Here is a 17,624-nt window from a genome sequence, read left to right on the forward strand (position 1 = left end):
ATTTTTTTATGCCAATCAAAACAATCAGTTCACTGAAAAAAATTTCAATAGTAAATACGATCATTGTATAAAAAATAATTGTTTCAATCGAAATATCAAGCATGAGAAAAAAATTAAAAATCATACTCTATGATTTTTGTTATTTACATGAATTCCTTTCTTATTTTTTGTTAATCAATAAAAATTCAAGAAATTGTTTTATGAGAATTGTAAAAAAAATTCCCACAAAAAGGATACGTGAGAAAGTTCGATCGTGAACCACAACATCAGATGAAATTTTATTAGTAATTTCTTCTTTAAGAGGAATCATATTTCCCCTTGAATGAGGTGGGGTGAGAACAATTTGTTGACGATAAAATCCAGAGTAGCACTGGGATAAGCAAAATCAACGATTTCCGAACGGAAGGGATGAGATTTCAAATCGAAAACATTTTAACGTCTATCAGGAGTCCAATGCAGATTTTCTTTTTTGTCGGAGAGGGGAGAAGCTTTCTAGTGAGTCTCAGCTTTCTCGTTGTATCCACCGCCTTCAGAACGTCGACATGACATGCCGCATAGACAAATGCAAAGTCGATGTTCGTTAAGTTCCACTGCGCGTAGGTATCACTTATATAAAAAAAAAGTTTGATGATTGAAGTATATATTTTCTGTTGAAGATACTGGATGAATTATTAATTGCCGTGAGTTAGAGAAGAATTCGACTGATAATTTTCAACTGTCCATGCGAATGAGATATTCGATATTTTTGATGTATTTTTCTCCCGGTGGGTAATGGGATGAGGAATCTTTCCTTCTACGCTTTTTTCACGGTCGATGAAGCAAAATTTTTTTCCACGGTAGGTGATGGGATGAAGTTATCCGAAGTCCAGCCGGTCTCCGCTAAGCTTAGTTTCTGAGATAGAAATGCTTAAGTTCCCTGCGCAAGCAACTATCCTGCCGGCTTATAACAGGGCTACATTCCTGTTATCATTGTTGTATTCATTTTTAACAATGCAGTCAAAAGTCATAATACGTTCTATAAATGTTTATTTAAAGATAGGCTGGTGGTTATAACAGTTCACATCCCCATTCCACAAGGGAGGGGGTGTGGACAAAACTACGGATGGTTCCGGCAGATGTTTATTGGAACATGTTATTCAGCTAGAGACATGCGAAAACCATCGTGGGAGGTTTTCCTCTCCATGTGATGCAGATGCGGGTTGGTTCCATCAAAAAGTTCTCCACGATGGTTTGTTTGTCCCAACGCTTGATGCAGGAGTTCCCTTGTCTTCTTGGTTGGGTTCAAAATTACAAGGCTATGTAGTTGAACATTGATAAAGGTAAATTTAGAATTCGGTCTGTTGATCAACGCCTTTTATCAAATATAAAATTGTTTGATGTTATAAATGTTAATTTTTTTAATCTTTTATCTACAATAGTCTTGAAATTAAGTCTCATGGTCAGACAGATGGATTCACTGGCTTGGAGCGGTATCTAATAAAATTTTGAATTAGTTTTTGGTATATGTATAAGCTGAAAATGAATTTTAAAAAACAGAATTATGGTTTTCATTGAAATTAAAATGAACGTCGAATGAACTGTCATAAATGTTGAGAATAGTTATCAAAGAGTTATTTATTGTTGAATGATGTTATTCTCTTTGAACTGAAAAATTTGTTTGGATACGCTAGTACTAAAATTTGGTATAACTTAATCTTTTTCATCATTTGCTCCATACATTGTTTTATTAGAATTTTTTTTATTTACAATGATTAGTTTTCTTTTCACTGATATTTTGCCTAAATAATGACGAATAAAAATAAATAAATTTGTTGATTAAATATAAATATAATAACAGGTTTCTAACGGTTTTTTTAAAAAAATTTTAACTATTAAAATCCCTTTAACCCTTTTGTGAAACCTTAAGATTCTTAGACAACCCTAGGGGTTACATCTTTTGAAAACCTCTGGTACAAAGGGAACTTTTTTTGAAAACCTCTGGTTTGGCTGAGATTCAAATTTTACTGAAAAGAAACAATGTAAAAAATTCCCCATAGAATTAGCATGGAGTGGCAATACATAATATTTTCATCTATGATCAAAAAAACATTTTCAGTTTAATTTTTTAATATTTAAAAACTTACTCCAATGCTGCATTATTTAGGCTCATAGAAATTTGCAAAAATGAGAATAAGGCATTCATTTTGATAAACTTCATCTAGGTGGAAATATACTGCCAAATTAGCGATTTTCAAAAAAGTTAAACAACTTTTAAAATGTTTAAATCATTTGCGCCCGTTCTGAAGCCTAAATAATTCGTTGCAGCAAAATAGCTTTGCTTCAATTGTAAGAGATTAGAAAGAAGCCTCTCCAATTAAGGTAAATGATTCCACTAATATTCTAATTCACAACTTTAACTTGAACTATTTTAAAGCTATTTTTCGTCGTTGACTTGGCGTGTAGAAATTCTAACTATTACGTAATTAAACCATAATTATGCAGGGCAGAGCAATTCTCTACAAGCAGCCAAATGAATTAAAAATATACTTTAGGTATGGGACGAGCCACATATGTTGATGGAATCTATATTCAAATAAATGAAGTAGAAATCTTCGACTATTTGTCAAAGCCCGGTGCTCTCCTTTCCGTACACTCACCGTTTACAGTAGTTGACCCTGGACTAGAGGGAGCTGTACTGAAGCCAAATAGGAAATATAAAGTACATATACGATTGGTATGTGATTGTTTTGTGTCTTTCTTTCATCTCATTTTGTTTTATTTCTCATCATAGTTATAGCCTTAATATTTTTCAGGAAGAAAATCACTTATTGAAATTTCCATACAAAACTGATTGTCGGGACTATGAGGAAGAGTGGATAAATAATGGCCAAACGGGGCCGCGATCACAACAGGTAATTCCGAAGCATATAGAAAAAAAATTTCGAAATCTGACAAAACAATTTTTTCAATTTTTACTAACTGATTCTGATTTTTTTTAGTTCTATTCATTCAACATTAAAACTCTTATGATCTTTTTAATCTTACGTTCTCCGTTATTTATTTCAATGGTAAATCAATATATAATATTTTTGTTACTTTATCTCTGAAATATTAATTTGCAATCCTCGCAAAGGTAGCCTTCTTGAATATTATTCAACGATTCTATCTCAATATGTAATTTTTTTATTCTCCATATTGAATCAAGACTTGAAAAATAAAAAAATACTCTTATCACAATTATTTCTTTTACCATTTCTCACAGGTATGCGTCAACAGCTGTTGGAATGAATACAATTTAAAGTGCTTCAACTGCTCAAAGCCACTGATGCAGACTAAACTTCAAGAAACATGCATTAGTAATTATATTTAGCTTCTAAATTTCAAAAAACAATGTCTTACACTACACAGCATATAAATAGTGATGTTAGGCCTAATAGTGGTCTCAATCTAAGCATCATGTCTGTTTCTGTAACTAACTGTTTAAAAGAACCGGTCTTGCGAGGCATTTATAACTTAATAAGCATTTTTAATCAAAGAAAATGTGTTTTAAAAACCAGCATCGTAATAAATTAACAGTAAAGAGCCAGGGGATATCGTAGAGTGTTTAGGGAAATTTTCTTCTCCAGGCAAATTCGTTGTTTCGTGGCATTAGGGATAAAATCTGGTATCGGTGAGAAAATTAAAGATTTTCAGTTACTTAACAGTTGAGAGCTGTTGAGAGTTAGCAGTTATTTAACAGTGATGACTCAGTGTTTAGGGCACAAAACTGCAGAAGTGAAGAATGGTGGATTAATCAGCTTGAAGCCTACCCAGTTTCAGATTCAGGGTACCAGTTTGTTTGGGAAGTGAAGGTGGCATTTGTGCAAAGCTGACCACAATGCCACAAATATGCCATTGGTCACAAAATTGTGGAGACATAACCTTCATGATCCTCCTGACCAACAACGGGCTGTTGGGGAAACTTTTACAATTGAGATAAAATAGAATAGTGAATCATTTTATAATAAAATTTCTTCTGAACAGAATATTATTTAATAAAATTTTCCATGAATGTTCTCTTATCTGATTGGATTTTTCCTTAACAATGATCATTTGATGTAAGTTCTCTTGAATTCCGTAGAGTGGTTTCTTAGCTAGATTAAATATTAACAGAAAATATTACCATGCGCAAACCATTAGGCCATTTCAGACCCTAATAAGCAAATCCAAATGGGTACCGATTTGTTATTACAAATATCTGTGTTTAGCTTAATATTCGCTTGTACAGTAAAAATTTATTATGTTTGTTGGTTTCATAAAAAATATTTTGGATGGTTAAGAAATAAGAAACTTTTACAGTGTCTCATCAATGTCTCGTAATCCATGAAAAATAACATCAAAATAAAGATAATTAACTGAATTATTAGAATTTTCCAAAATATAGTTTATGAGATTTTTTTGTTTTAGAGAAAGATTTTTCTTCCACTGCGATACAATAAAACAATATAAAAATTTGGTCAAAAAATATTTATTTACAGTTTATTAGTACCTAAATAATAAGTAAAATAACTCTACATTAGTTAAATACATTATTAAAATATCTCTACTTATATCTGTGCCCACCGCATGTGACTCGAAATATTTTCAAATACTCTTGTTTCAAATTCAAGCATTTTTATTTGTTTTCTAATATCCACACAAAATTTCTACAAAAATTTTAGTTTAAAATTTCTGCAATAAAGTGAAAATACTCTTTTAATTTTGTGAATTCCGCTTTTAATCCCTCTAATTCTGTTATTTCTACAAATCACTGATGTCAAAAACTTTAGAAATAGCTTACATTTTTTAATGAAATTTTATATGCCATTTTCAGGTATCAGAGTTAAATTATTTTAAAATTTTTTTTATAGCATTAGTACAAGCATCTTGTGGCATCAAAATAGAAGGCGATAAGTTAAAGGCATGTTTAGCTACCTGCAAAAATGCTTGCAAGTATGTATAAGTATATATATGAGCAAAAAACTTGTTAAATTTTTTTGTTTGTTTTTACAATGATTTATAAGCAGTATTTACTGATCCAGTTAATGATATCGCCCTCTGCAGAACTAATTGCACAGAAAATAAAGGTGTAACAAAGTACAATTTTATTCCTAATTTTCTTTTCAACTACTAATTTAGAATGTTTAATTTCTTAGAAAAACCGACGAGAAGGATTTTTTACCTCTACAACATCTCTCCATACGTGAATTTGTCCTAATTAAAATCTGCTCGTACGACAGCAGATTTTGCTAAGAAATTTTCCCTTTTTGGAATTTATTATCCGTACGAAATTCTTTATTTGTGCGAATTAGAGATCTGAAAAATTATAATCCGGGACTCAATCATGCATAGAATCTGAAATCGGGATTTTTCTAAGAACCATATTTCTCATCCAAGATTAAATACAGATATTACGAATATACAGGGTGTTTATAAATTCCCGGACCCATTTTGATGTCTAATAACTCATTAAATAATGAAGATATAAACAAACTTATGGCATTTATTGATGAAATAACTCATATATTTTCCTTTTCAGGTTTGAATATCTTTACTTTTGTAAATATCGTCTGCGCGTCTTTTCTAAATATCGTCTGCTTATTAATTGCATTTTTCTCTCTTTTGTTTTTGGCAACTATTGCAATGTTATGTTTACTTTTGATGTGTTCGTTCTATGTAGTATTTTTCTATGTGATGTTTTATTCGATATTAAGGAGAATGCATACACCACAAGAGAAAGCACAGATTTTATGGTGGTTCATAGAAACGAAATCGTTAGTGCAAGCACAGCGAAATTACAGAAGAATTTATCAAAAAGATCCTCCATCCAAAAGCAGCATCTTGCGGTGGAAAAAGAATTTTCTAGAAACTGGAAGTTTCTAGAAAATACACACCTAAAAGCCAGAATTATAACCGCAATAGCCTCTGTGGATGCCGACATGCTTGCCTCTACCTGGCGTGAAATTGACTATCGACTTGATATTCTCCGTGCGACGAAGGGGGCACACGTGGAAGTTCATTGACAAGGGTCATGAAACTTTTTGAGTCTATCCAACCATTTAAGTTATTAATTTTAATCTATCTTTATTATTTTATGAGTTATTTAACATCAAAATGGGTCCGGGACTTTATATACACCCTGTATATTATTTAGTTCCTTGGATTTTATTTTAAGTTTTCTTACCGGGATTTTTGAGAACTATATTGAAATTTCATGACGAAAGTTAGGCACTTTAAGACGATGATAGTTTATGCCAAGAATGTGCTAATCCGAGAAGATAGTTCGTATCTTAGTTCCCCCCCCCCTTTTTTTTTTGTTCTTAATGATTTTTCGAACATCCTTTCAAGAAAATAATTCGATTGTTTTCAAAGTCAGATAAGATAAAAATAAAAAAAAATCTCTCTTCTTTCTTTCTTTTCTTCATGGAAACATTTTGAAAATTTCATGTTGTGAAACGAAGTTTTGAAAAATTTCATGTTTCGTTTAGTTGCAAAATTTTTGAAAATAAATGAAATATGATATTATTAGGTTTTTCAGATTAGAATTAGTTGAAAATTGTTAAAATTTATTTATTAAAAAATAATTTCTCGCGTTATATATTATTAGCTTATATTTTCGTTAACAAATCGTATTAACCACCACAATCCATGGAGCACGAATTTGTTTCAATTCGGCCACGATTTGTCACGAAAAGAGAAGAAAAACAAAACAAGAAAAATCGCAGTGGCCGAGAGGGGCAATTCAGGGTAAAAGGCATTTCCACGCACTGAGGAAAGTTAATGAGGAACTAATGAGATTAATAATTTTTTTTTCTCACTTGGCTGCTGTGGTTTTTCTAGTTTTGTTTCTCACCCTTATTTTAACGTTGGCAACTTTACGTTTTTTTTAAAATTTCAAAACACTTTTTTCCCCCTCCCATTTACGTCTCGCAAGCTTTGAACATGGGTGCCTATTTTTGAAGCGCTTGAAACAGGTAGACTGCAATTGCTATCCATATATTTTTTTAAACGAATGAAGTTTTTTTTTTTTAATCAGGATTTTGCTGCACTTATTGCTGAAATTATACTATTCCTAATTTATTGTTCCTCCAGGAACAATTGAAATTGCTTTTTATATTACCATTTGATATAAAAATGTTTACTATTTATAGAAAATAAGTTATGATCAATACTAGTTTTAGTTTTATTTTATAGGGAGAGGAAATATGTTTACAGAGTTCAAGAACAGCCATATGTGCATAGGGTAAAATACAATTACACAGTCATCTTTTTGTTTTACATGTACGACTTCAGTATAAATAATCTTTCTCTCTATACCGTTTTTAGATCATAAATGGTAAAAACTGAAATTAAAATCTAATCTAATTGTTATATAGTTTAATTTCTATTTATGACGATTTTTTTTTCTTCGCGAGAGGACATTGTAGAAGCAGGCTCAACTCATTTTATTGAAGAAAAAAAAAATGCACAGAGCAATATAGACTTAATAAGGCTATTTATGGCTGCTGTTCAGCAATCGCATACATTAGTAGTCCATGCTATTGTGAAGCTCAAAATTAGAAATTAACTGTAACAACTGAGATCAGAGATATTTAAAATATTATACATTGCGCATTCTAATTTTTTTCTATCATCATACTGTTCTTTTTATTTACCAGAAATTAGAACACAAACTGAAGAATAAAACTAATATACTTGCTCTACTATCTTTAAATTATGAAATTGATTTTAACTTATATATAAACCTTTACATTTTTTGTTGATATTTTTCACTGTAAAGGTGCTTATTGCAGAAAATGGGGAATAAACTGGAGGAAAAGTCCCCAACCCCCCAGTTTTGCATTGATATTTCATACTGATATGTGAAAAAATAATGTAACAGCGCTATATATAGCACAATAAAGACAAAGGACAAAAAGAAAACGAAGAAAATTAAGGAAATAAGTTTTATTTTCGGCGTGTAAGCTGCAAGTATATAGAACTCATAAAATAGGTTAAGAAACGAGAAAGAATGGAAAATAATAAAGATTATATATATATATAGGTAAATTTTATATTAAACTTAATAAATACAACTTTTTTTACCTTTTCAATGTTTTTTCTGCTCTGTTACGTTGTTATTTTTGTTTAATATAAAATTTTCATTCACTGTAAAAAATGTTAGTTACATTTTAAATTTAAATTGCTAAAAATTGAAAAGAAATTACCATTACATTAAATATTAAACAAGAAATGCAGTTTATAATTCGCCAGATGCTGATGGAAAGATGGAAAAGATGTTGAAAATTATGAATTTTGGAAAGGTTTAGGATAAATTACGGTTATTGTGGGAGAGTAAGGATTTCTCCCTTCTAGAATTGGAAATATTTATTTTATAAATTACTAGGTCTATAAGAGAATTTTTTCTTATAAATTTCAAACCTCTATTAATTATTCTCTATTTTTCTCCTTGAAATACTAAAAGACTCATCATTCCAAAAATGTTCATTATTCCTATACTCATAATGCTTTGATTTATTACCCTGTACGAAAACTTTGTTAAGTTATATAATTTTAAGAAAAATGTCTCAAGTTTTCAAACATGCCATTAGAAATCTTAAACCAAAATGAAAAAAAAAAGCTGAATTTTTCCAGGTTTTTCTGGAGAAAAAATATGATTCCCGAAAAAAAATTTTGGCCGCAAAAAGTGGATTCATGTGACATAATCCTAGAAGACATAAATGAACAAAAAACAAATATTTCCTCCAATTTTTCATGTAAAATCCTCTATTACCTAAACTGTACTTCATTTTATGATATTTGAATTTATTCATTCCGTAAAATTATTTATATATTTTTTTTTACCGCGCTGTCTTGAAGGATAAAAACTTGCGTGGAAGGTAAGTTATTCTTCATTTGATGTCTATCAGATATATGCTTACTAAATAAACTTATCAATAACAATATATGCTTATTAAATATAATTATCAGTAGAGCTTTATATGAATCCAAAAAAAAAAAAAAAAAAGAAAGAAAATCAATAGAATTGTTTCCTTAAGGCAGAAAAACCATTTTATTTCCTTCATGTTAATCTACGGACAGTGACTTTTTTTTTTTTTGTAATTTTTTTTATTTTTTTACTGCTTTTGTTTTCAAAACTCGATTTCCGATTAAATTAGATGGCAAGTTTCTTAATGAAGAACAGTTTTCAAGATTTTTCAAGACACCCTGTGTCACATTGCGTATCAGCACAAATGCAATTTTTAAAGAAAAAATTATCTCTGTTCTCAACTAAAATTTTATAATGAGAGTCTAACAATTTAACGAGCATTTAAATATACATATAATCCATAAAACTAATAAGTAAATTTTTTCCAGTTGTTTTCAAGCATGTTTTTTTCTTCTTGTTTCAACAAAACGCTGTCTGTTATAGTTATTTTTGAAGCATGCATGTTTTAAATAAAGATACCTTCAAAGTTGTATTTTTCGTCAGCTGATTATCATTAAAATTTATTTTTCAGGAAAGCGAGAATTCATATTGATGTTGTCATTGATGAACCGGAAGTACTGGTATTTGCTCACAAACCTCAATACTTGGTAAGTGAAACAGAATCATGCTTCTTTTTATATTTTATTTTATAACCGTCGGTGAACAACTGGCCCAAATTTTGGGTTTACGACTATTTACGTTCAACTACATATCCTTGTAATTTTGAACCCAATCCAGAAGACAAGGGAACTTCGGGATCAAGTATTGGGAGAAATTTTGCCTTCGTGGAGGACTTTTGATGGGACTAACCCGCATTTGCGTTACATGGAGAGGAAGACACCGAGAACCTCTCACGGTAACCTTGACGGCAAAGGGACTCTAACCAATCATTACCACTGAGGATATTTCACGTCAGCACTGTGCCGGATGCAGATTCGTATCGATCAGCCATCGCTGAGATTCGAACCCGGTTCACCTCATTGGAAGGCGGACGCTCTATCCCCTGAGCCATCGTGGCTCGAATCATGTTTCTTGTTAAAAATCAATGAATATTTTTGCTTTCTATGGGCTTGTCTATTACTGTATTATAAAAAATATACAGAGTATTCTTCATCAGCTGCCTTTAATATATATTTCAGGAATCCTTGTCGAAAGTGCGCCAAAAATAAATAAATTAGCAAATAAATAAGTAAATGAATAAATAAAATGGATTACAATTGATAACTTCTGATCTAATGATCGGATCTTCACCTTCTAAGACTCAATCTTTATGGCTCGAAGCGGAGACCTCAAATATGCTAATTAATAAGTGAGTACTTTCAAAAACGTACTTTCTCTGAATAAACCTGCCTTTTTCGACGGATTCGGATTTCTGACTCCTAAAATATAAGGCAGTCGCAATCTGGGAAATAATGTCCCAATCGTTTGGTTAGGAGAATGTTCCAAAGTTTGCACCCCTTAATGATAATTTTACTTTTTCTGTATTTCGCTACACCTCGAGAACTTTTTAAGCAAATTGAAAAACTTTTGCACGCAGTTATTGAATTCTTTTAACTAAAGACCATGCAAAAAATAATTTTTAGTAAATGCTTATTATTTTATTTTATAATGGTCGGAAAAATTTCGATTTGTAAGGTATACAAATTTTTGCATCATTTTAAAGAATATAATTTTTGCAAGGAAAAATACAAAACTTGAGCAAAATTGGTCGAATAGTTCCTGGGAAATTGAATATCAAAAAAGTTAGATATTTAAAATTAGATTTCTCAGGAACTATTCGATCGATATTGTGCTCAAATTTTGCCGTGTAAAATTATATTCTCTAAAATGATGCAAAAATTTGTATGCCTTGCAATTCAAAATGTTTTCGGCCATTTTTAAATAAAATGATAAAAAATAAATATTTTTTAAAATAAACTTATTTTTTGGACTAAAAATTATTTTTTGCTGGCGTAGTCCTTGGAAAAATGAATATTATAATTTTGCGCAAAAGTATTCAATTCGCTTAAACAGTTCTAGAGATATAGTAAAATACGCAGAAAGTAAAATTAACATAAGGAGTCCAAACTTTGGAGGGTTAAAGCTTTGTGCTATGTATGTACATACAAAAGAAAAAACGTGAATCAAGCACAAATGCGTATTCATCAGTGCACAGTGGGCCAGCATCCAAGGCTTCGTGGCCAAAATTAGTATTTCGATAAAATTTGTTTCAAAATTTGGGGTTTTTTATTCAGGGTTTTCATTTGCAGGTAAATTGAATTCATAATTGAAATTTTGAAATACACTAAAAATACAAAAAAAAACAAAAAAACAAGATGGCGTCTGAAATATGGCGAGCAAAAAAAAATTATATATATATAGTACGCTTAAATAATTAAATATAGCAATGAAAATATAATAATTTTCGTAATTTTATATTAAAAATGAAAAGCAAATTATATTTCCGAAGTAATATTACAAAATAACGCGAAAACATGAGGGAAAAAAAATAATTTTTGTTTTTCGGTATATTTAGTCCAACTTTGCAATATGGGCAAAATTGGGCTGGTTTTTTTCGTGAAATTCCTATATATATTTCGGAAATATAAATTTATAAGTTACATTAAAAACAAATTTGTTTTAACATATTTTTCACTACATTGTACTCTCGTCGGTCCAAAAAGTAAATTATAATGTTTGGAATGATTATGAATACTTAATTTGGGCGATATTAAAGCTGCCTAAACATGTTTTAGTTGAAATTTAATTTTTGACTAAAGATCATGGTCTTCTGTGTCTAAATGTGAAATGGACATTTGACGTTTAGGCACTTCTTGGTTATGGAACTAAAATTATAGCCTGTCACATTATGTTCTTTCTTTCGTGCTTATTCACGTTGCTTTTTACTTTAACCTTAATGTTTAATTTAATCAAAGATAATTCCATGCAAAAAAATAAGTATCAATAATTATTTATTATATTTTTTTAAGAAATAATCGAAAAAAAATTTAGACAAATTTTTACACAATTTAAAATATAATTTTGTATTGAAAAATGTAAAATTTGATTGAAATTGTTTGGTTCCTGATGTATTGAATTTTAAATATGTGACTGATTTAATTCAGATCCGTCGGGAAAAAAAAAGGTTTATTTATCTAGAGCAGGAGTTTCCAACTAACATGAGGCAGAGGGCCACAGTTAAAAGCACCAGTCAAATGGCGGGCCGCAACTTTGTCAAAACTTTTTTATGTTTGAAGGAACATTAAATATTACTGTCAGATTTTTATCAAAACAAAAGTATTGAATTACTGGCTGCAAAACTTGAAATTTTTTTTTTTTTTTTGCACTGTTAAATTTCACAGAAACGAAGAAAAGTTTTTTTTTTTTTTTTTTTTTTTAACGAAAGAACAGTATTTTAAACCCATATGGATTTTTTACGAAAATTGTCCGCAGAAAAATGATATATTTTAGTTCGCGGGCCACAAAAAAAGCTTCGCGGGACGGATGCGGCCCGCCAGTTGGTAGACACTGATCTAAGGAAGTACGTTTTTGTGCTTGATTTCGTAATTTAAAATATAGTCTGTACTAATTAATTACCTATGTAAGTTGACCCTTAAAGGTGAGGCCCACTAAACCATTAAGATTGCGTAGTAAGTGTTTTTTCCTGCATATTGTAAATTAAGGGTGGCAAATTAATATTTAAGAGAAGGAACAAAAACTCTATCGAAATCTGTGTAATTACTAGTGAAAAAACTGTTGCGTGAAATAAATAAAAAAGTATTGTCTGATAAAACTTAGTGGCGTTTCCAACAATCAACTTTTCCCCCAGCAATAAAACAGGTTTTATATTTTCAGAACCCCTCCTCACTTAGCTTATTATAGTGTTAATGTTTTTTTTTTTTTCCTGGTAAAATGTTTATTTGCAACTTCCCGATAAGAGTATTTTTTTGATTTTCCTTAGGAGAAAGATTCTAAAAATATACATTAAGGGAGTTATTATCGGTTATCCTCTGTATGTTTGGTTTTTATATGGGAAAAGTAGGGATAGAAAACTATCATTATTTTTTTCAATTTATATGAGTTTTTAAGATTTCTTTTTTGGATTTATAGGTAGGTTTGAAACAAACACATAATTTTTTTTTTTTAAATAGCGAAAATTGTTTTGATTTTTAAAAAAAATATAATCTTTTTACAAATTTTTCGAAAAACATTCAAAATAATCCTTAAAAGAAAAATATTAAAAATACATAATTTCAACTTTTGAAAATATTATATTCAAATTTCTGCAACGCTTTTTTTTTTTTTTAAATAAAAATATCCATGTTTTAATTTTTTTTCAGTTGAAACTATTTAAAAACATTTCTATGCAATCGTATGATATAGCATAACTTTTTTTTTTAAAGAAAATAAGTATTTAAAAAATTCAAATAGGTCAAATTTAATTCCCCGAAGACAAATTAAAGTACTATCTCTAAAAAGTTCTGAATTGCGGGCATTTATTTTTTGCAATCATAAAAGCTAAAAAAAATATTATTAAAAAAAAAAACAAAAACATATCAAGCATTAGCATCACCTGAAATGAAATTAAAGGGGAAAAATAACTAAGTTTTACTTCGGGTTCAAAATTAAAAATTGATAGCATTATTCTTCCGATAATTAAACAAGCTTCAAAAACTCTTTAAGATTTTTTTTTATTCTGCAAGCAAATTAAACAGGCTTGTATATCAAGTTTGTTGAAAACGTCATACTTTTATAACGAATATTTTTTTTCAGTTTTGAGTATTTGTGGAAAATTTGTAATATGTATTCTAAATTTTTGCTTTATATGGAATGTTTACTCAATGCTTAAAACTAAAGCCTAAAGGCAATATAGTTCGTTCGTTGGCACTTGGCTCCACCTCCTAGGCCGAAGAATTCATTAAGGGGTGGAAGGAAGAGAAGAAATTTCTCCGAGCTTGAAATTGAGACAACCCTTAATGCGCTCCAAACACAAACAGTGAATTCTTTTTCAGTCACTTACTTCGCTTTATCATCTGCTACTGTACCTTTGGTTACTCTAGCTAATTAAATATAATGCAGCAAAATGCCTCAAAAAGGACAAACTATTCACTCAAAGGAGAGAAATATCATCAAATTTATGAAATATTTAATGTTAAAAAATACACATAAAAATTGTGAAATAAATATTTTTGTCATACCTTGTCCTTTTGTCAACCTAGTTCACATCCTATTCCCGATAATAGAGAAATAGTATCCTCGGATACCACGTGATGAAGGCGGAGCCAAGTGTCAACTCCTGGTGAACGAACTATAGTCAAGTAGTGAAAAAATTTCAATTCCAGAGTTTCTGTATTATTATTAAAATTACGGATATTATAAAGATTCTACACTTTTTTTTTAGGCTGTTGAGTTATTTAGCTACATTGGAGGGTTTCTCGGATGTTGGCTGGGAATTTCGATTTGGTCATCGTCTTCAACACTGTTAAAAATTTTAAATCATGTAAAAGTTCAGTTGAAGAAACTAAAGCAAGAAAAAACGAAAGAAAATGAAGAAGATTTATGTATAAATTAATTGTTTTAAATAGAAATGAGTTAAAATCAAATCTATTATGTTACGACGAATTTCATAATTATGTGCAAGGAATGTATTGATATTGTATTTCCCATACTTTAGTTAAAGTAATAAATACTAATTATAAGTAAAGTAATAAATACTAATTTACTAATTATTGTTAATGTTAAATTACAAGGTGACACGAAAATAAGTTTATAAAACTTTTTTATTAAGTTTCAAAATTAGCCAAAGTTTGCCAAGATATATTATAAAGCTTATTATTTGCTCAGATTTCTGTTAAATTTTATTTTCAAACTGCATCATATTTTTATATTTACAGTTTAAATATGATGCATTTTGTTACCGCGAATAGCGGCTTTCTTGAAAACATTGTTTATGGTTTTCTCAGAACAAGAGCGCCATCTGTAGACGAATTTTGTTACTAATTTCAGAACTTGTTTCCTAAGCAGAATACAGTAAAATGTATACTTACGCCCCCATTTATTTTTTTCCAAATTCAGTTTTTGCGTCATTAGTAACCGAAAATTTGCATGCGAGTCTTTTTGTAATAACTTGTTTTGACATGCATTCAAAAACTGGAATAAATAAAACATCATCCTCTATCTTTGTTTAAACTTTAATGAATCACCAACATGATTTTTGTTCTTCATTTAACAACTGCAGTGCTAGACTTATAAACAGCAGTGTAACAGCTCTTACCTGACTAACAGCTTGTCTAGAACTGCAAATTAATTTACAAAGGCTATACAAGAAAAAAGAGCTCAAATCAAATTCACAGACCAAATAATAACAAACACATCTTTCAGGAAATAAATAATCAGCAGTAAAAAATTTATCTATTCAAACCATGCATTTATTGCATTTTTTAACACTGAATTCTTGTGAGCTGAATGTATCGAAGTTTCACACAAACACTCTGCAACGGAATTGAGAATGCAAATACATAATATACAATCCAACGAGTGAAATGCAGAGTTAAATGATATTTGTATATACATATTTACAATTTTACTTTTCTTTTACATGCATATACAGATATTTAAGTATATAATTTAGATCAACATTTTAAAAAAATGCTGAAATGGAACAACAACAAAAAAGAGAACTATATATACAGGATGTTCTGTAAATACATATTTTTAGAAATACTGAAATGAAACACATAAGCATCAATCTTTCAGAGAGAAACCCAAAGTAAAATTGCTTCTGTAAAAATGACAACACAATTTTGAATTATAGAGGTTATTTAAGAATGCAGGTATCATTCAATTTATTAGGATCTGCCTTTCGAGATTTGGGGGTTATGCTTGCCAAACAGACCCCTAATCTTAAATATTAGAACTAGGGGTAAGTCTAAGTTGACTGCATGTGTGTAAGATTTTAAAATATCAAAACTTACAAACTGGTAAACTATCACTATGCACAAATGAGAATGAAAAATGCTTTTTGGTAAGCCTTGGACTACTGTGGACTGTTAAGTCAATAGAAGGAGAAATATGCAATCTAAAGTATAATGGGAAAAAGCAAAAAATAAATATCAAATTGAGAGGGATCGTAATCCAAGTTAACGATAGCAAAGGAAGAACCAATCTAATTGATAGGTAGGACTGAAAGGCCAATTTTAAATAAGTGCTACTTTCATCTTCAGCCCCCAAAAGCTAGATTTTGAAAAAAAGATTTGAACCTTTCCTCGGATGAAACTTGATAATAATTCATAGGAGTTAAATAATTTATTTTCTTATTTAAATAATTTGTGATCATTAATGTGCATATTTTTCAAAATTACTTTTAATGAAGATTCAAAAAATATATATTATAATTAGTTATTAATAATCCATCTATATGTAAATGACCAAGCTAAACACTTCACGTTATAAGTAAAATGAAATTTTTTGTATCGTTAAACATGTTCATTAAATATTTGATATAAGTAAATAAAAAGAATTCTTTTTATTACTAAACATGTTTAGATCACTATCAAAATAACTTTCATTAACTGCAACAAACAATGATTTTTACAGAATAGACAAGTCCAAAAACAGGTCATCTCTATAGGATATTTACTGGAGATGTTTTTGAACCAATAGTACAATTGAATATCTTAAAACTAAGTTACACAATAATTAAATAACTTTTAAACAACTGAAAGTTTCAAAAGGGGATTCATTTAGGTAATTTTTAAAGGTTTTAGTTTAAATTTTTAATAAGCTAACATTTAATAATGCAAAAGACTGTTGTTCCATTTTAAAATATAAATTTTTATTCGATATTAACCCTATACATTTGTATAAAGGAGAACTATAAAAAACATTTTTTTTTTACATAAATACTAAGACAACAGCTTATAAATATTTCTAACCACAATCGAACACAACAAAGTAAAATTGAAACTAGCTGAAATTTTAAATACAATTATATGACAAAGTAAAGTTTTTTGTGAGTTACAGTAATGGTGGCATTTATTACAGTAATACAGTATATAACGGTAAGAAAAAGAGACCAAAATCTTTTTTTTCTTCAGAAAAATCAAAACTTTTAAACTATATCTTTAATTAGAAAAATAATAGTATTAAAATAAAGCAATTAGCTATTACTTGCTGCCAGATTTTCTTTCATAAAGCAATTAAAACTACAAAAGCATAGTTGCATATAAAAATAAAACACCACACTAACTTTTTAAGCAGTATTCGAACAAAAACAAATAAAATGAGTTATTTTTTGCACATAAGTATATAAAAAAGTTTAATATAGATATATTTTTTTTTAAAAAAAGGTTAAACCAAACTTACTACAATTAAAAATCAAAAAATATATCTACACTTTTTTTTTCAAAACACTTTATAAACAGTACTGCTGCATAAGACTGAAGAACAAATATTTGTTGACGTATTTATACAAGTATTTGATATCTTGACTATTTAGGTGAAGGGATTTCAAATCTGAAATTAGCTTTGCTCTTAAGGCTACAGATTTTTTTAAAGAATATTTTTAGTCTATTTTTCGTATATGTGTAAGCTTAAAAATGTTATACATAACAGGAGGTCGAGTAAATGTTGCAACAAACATCTAGAGAACTGATGATAGCTAAAGCACTTCATTAGGATT

The 17,624-nt window shown here is 29.4% G+C and overlaps 1 protein-coding gene across 4 annotated transcripts in view; it reads left to right on the forward strand.

The window, feature by feature from the left end:
* The window catches only part of LOC107442556 (uncharacterized), a 38,693-nt gene extending 24,041 nt beyond the window's left edge, over nucleotides 1–14,652 (forward strand). For 2 of the 4 annotated variants that reach the window (XM_071181118.2, XM_087169275.1), the window contains exons 6-12: nucleotides 2,532–2,713; nucleotides 2,793–2,891; nucleotides 3,242–3,335; nucleotides 4,869–4,950; nucleotides 7,192–7,278; nucleotides 9,498–9,573; nucleotides 14,346–14,652. In XM_071181118.2, coding sequence (XP_071037219.2) covers nucleotides 2,532–2,713; nucleotides 2,793–2,891; nucleotides 3,242–3,335; nucleotides 4,869–4,950; nucleotides 7,192–7,278; nucleotides 9,498–9,573; nucleotides 14,346–14,516 — 791 coding nt within the window. In that variant the 3' untranslated portion in view covers nucleotides 14,517–14,652. Of the gene's footprint in view, nucleotides 1–2,531; nucleotides 2,714–2,792; nucleotides 2,892–3,241; nucleotides 3,336–4,868; nucleotides 4,951–7,191; nucleotides 7,279–8,856; nucleotides 8,877–9,497; nucleotides 9,574–14,345 lie in introns of all 4 variants that reach the window. The other 2 variants (XM_071181119.2, XR_011636825.2) reach the window with 2 other exon arrangements.
* The last annotated feature ends 2,972 nt before the right edge of the window (nucleotides 14,653–17,624 follow it).

Source organism: Parasteatoda tepidariorum, chromosome 8 (genome assembly GCF_982258835.1).
Source record: "Parasteatoda tepidariorum strain Cologne lab strain chromosome 8, Ptep-v5.0, whole genome shotgun sequence".
In the NCBI taxonomy this organism is placed as follows: Eukaryota; Metazoa; Arthropoda; class Arachnida; order Araneae; family Theridiidae; genus Parasteatoda; species Parasteatoda tepidariorum.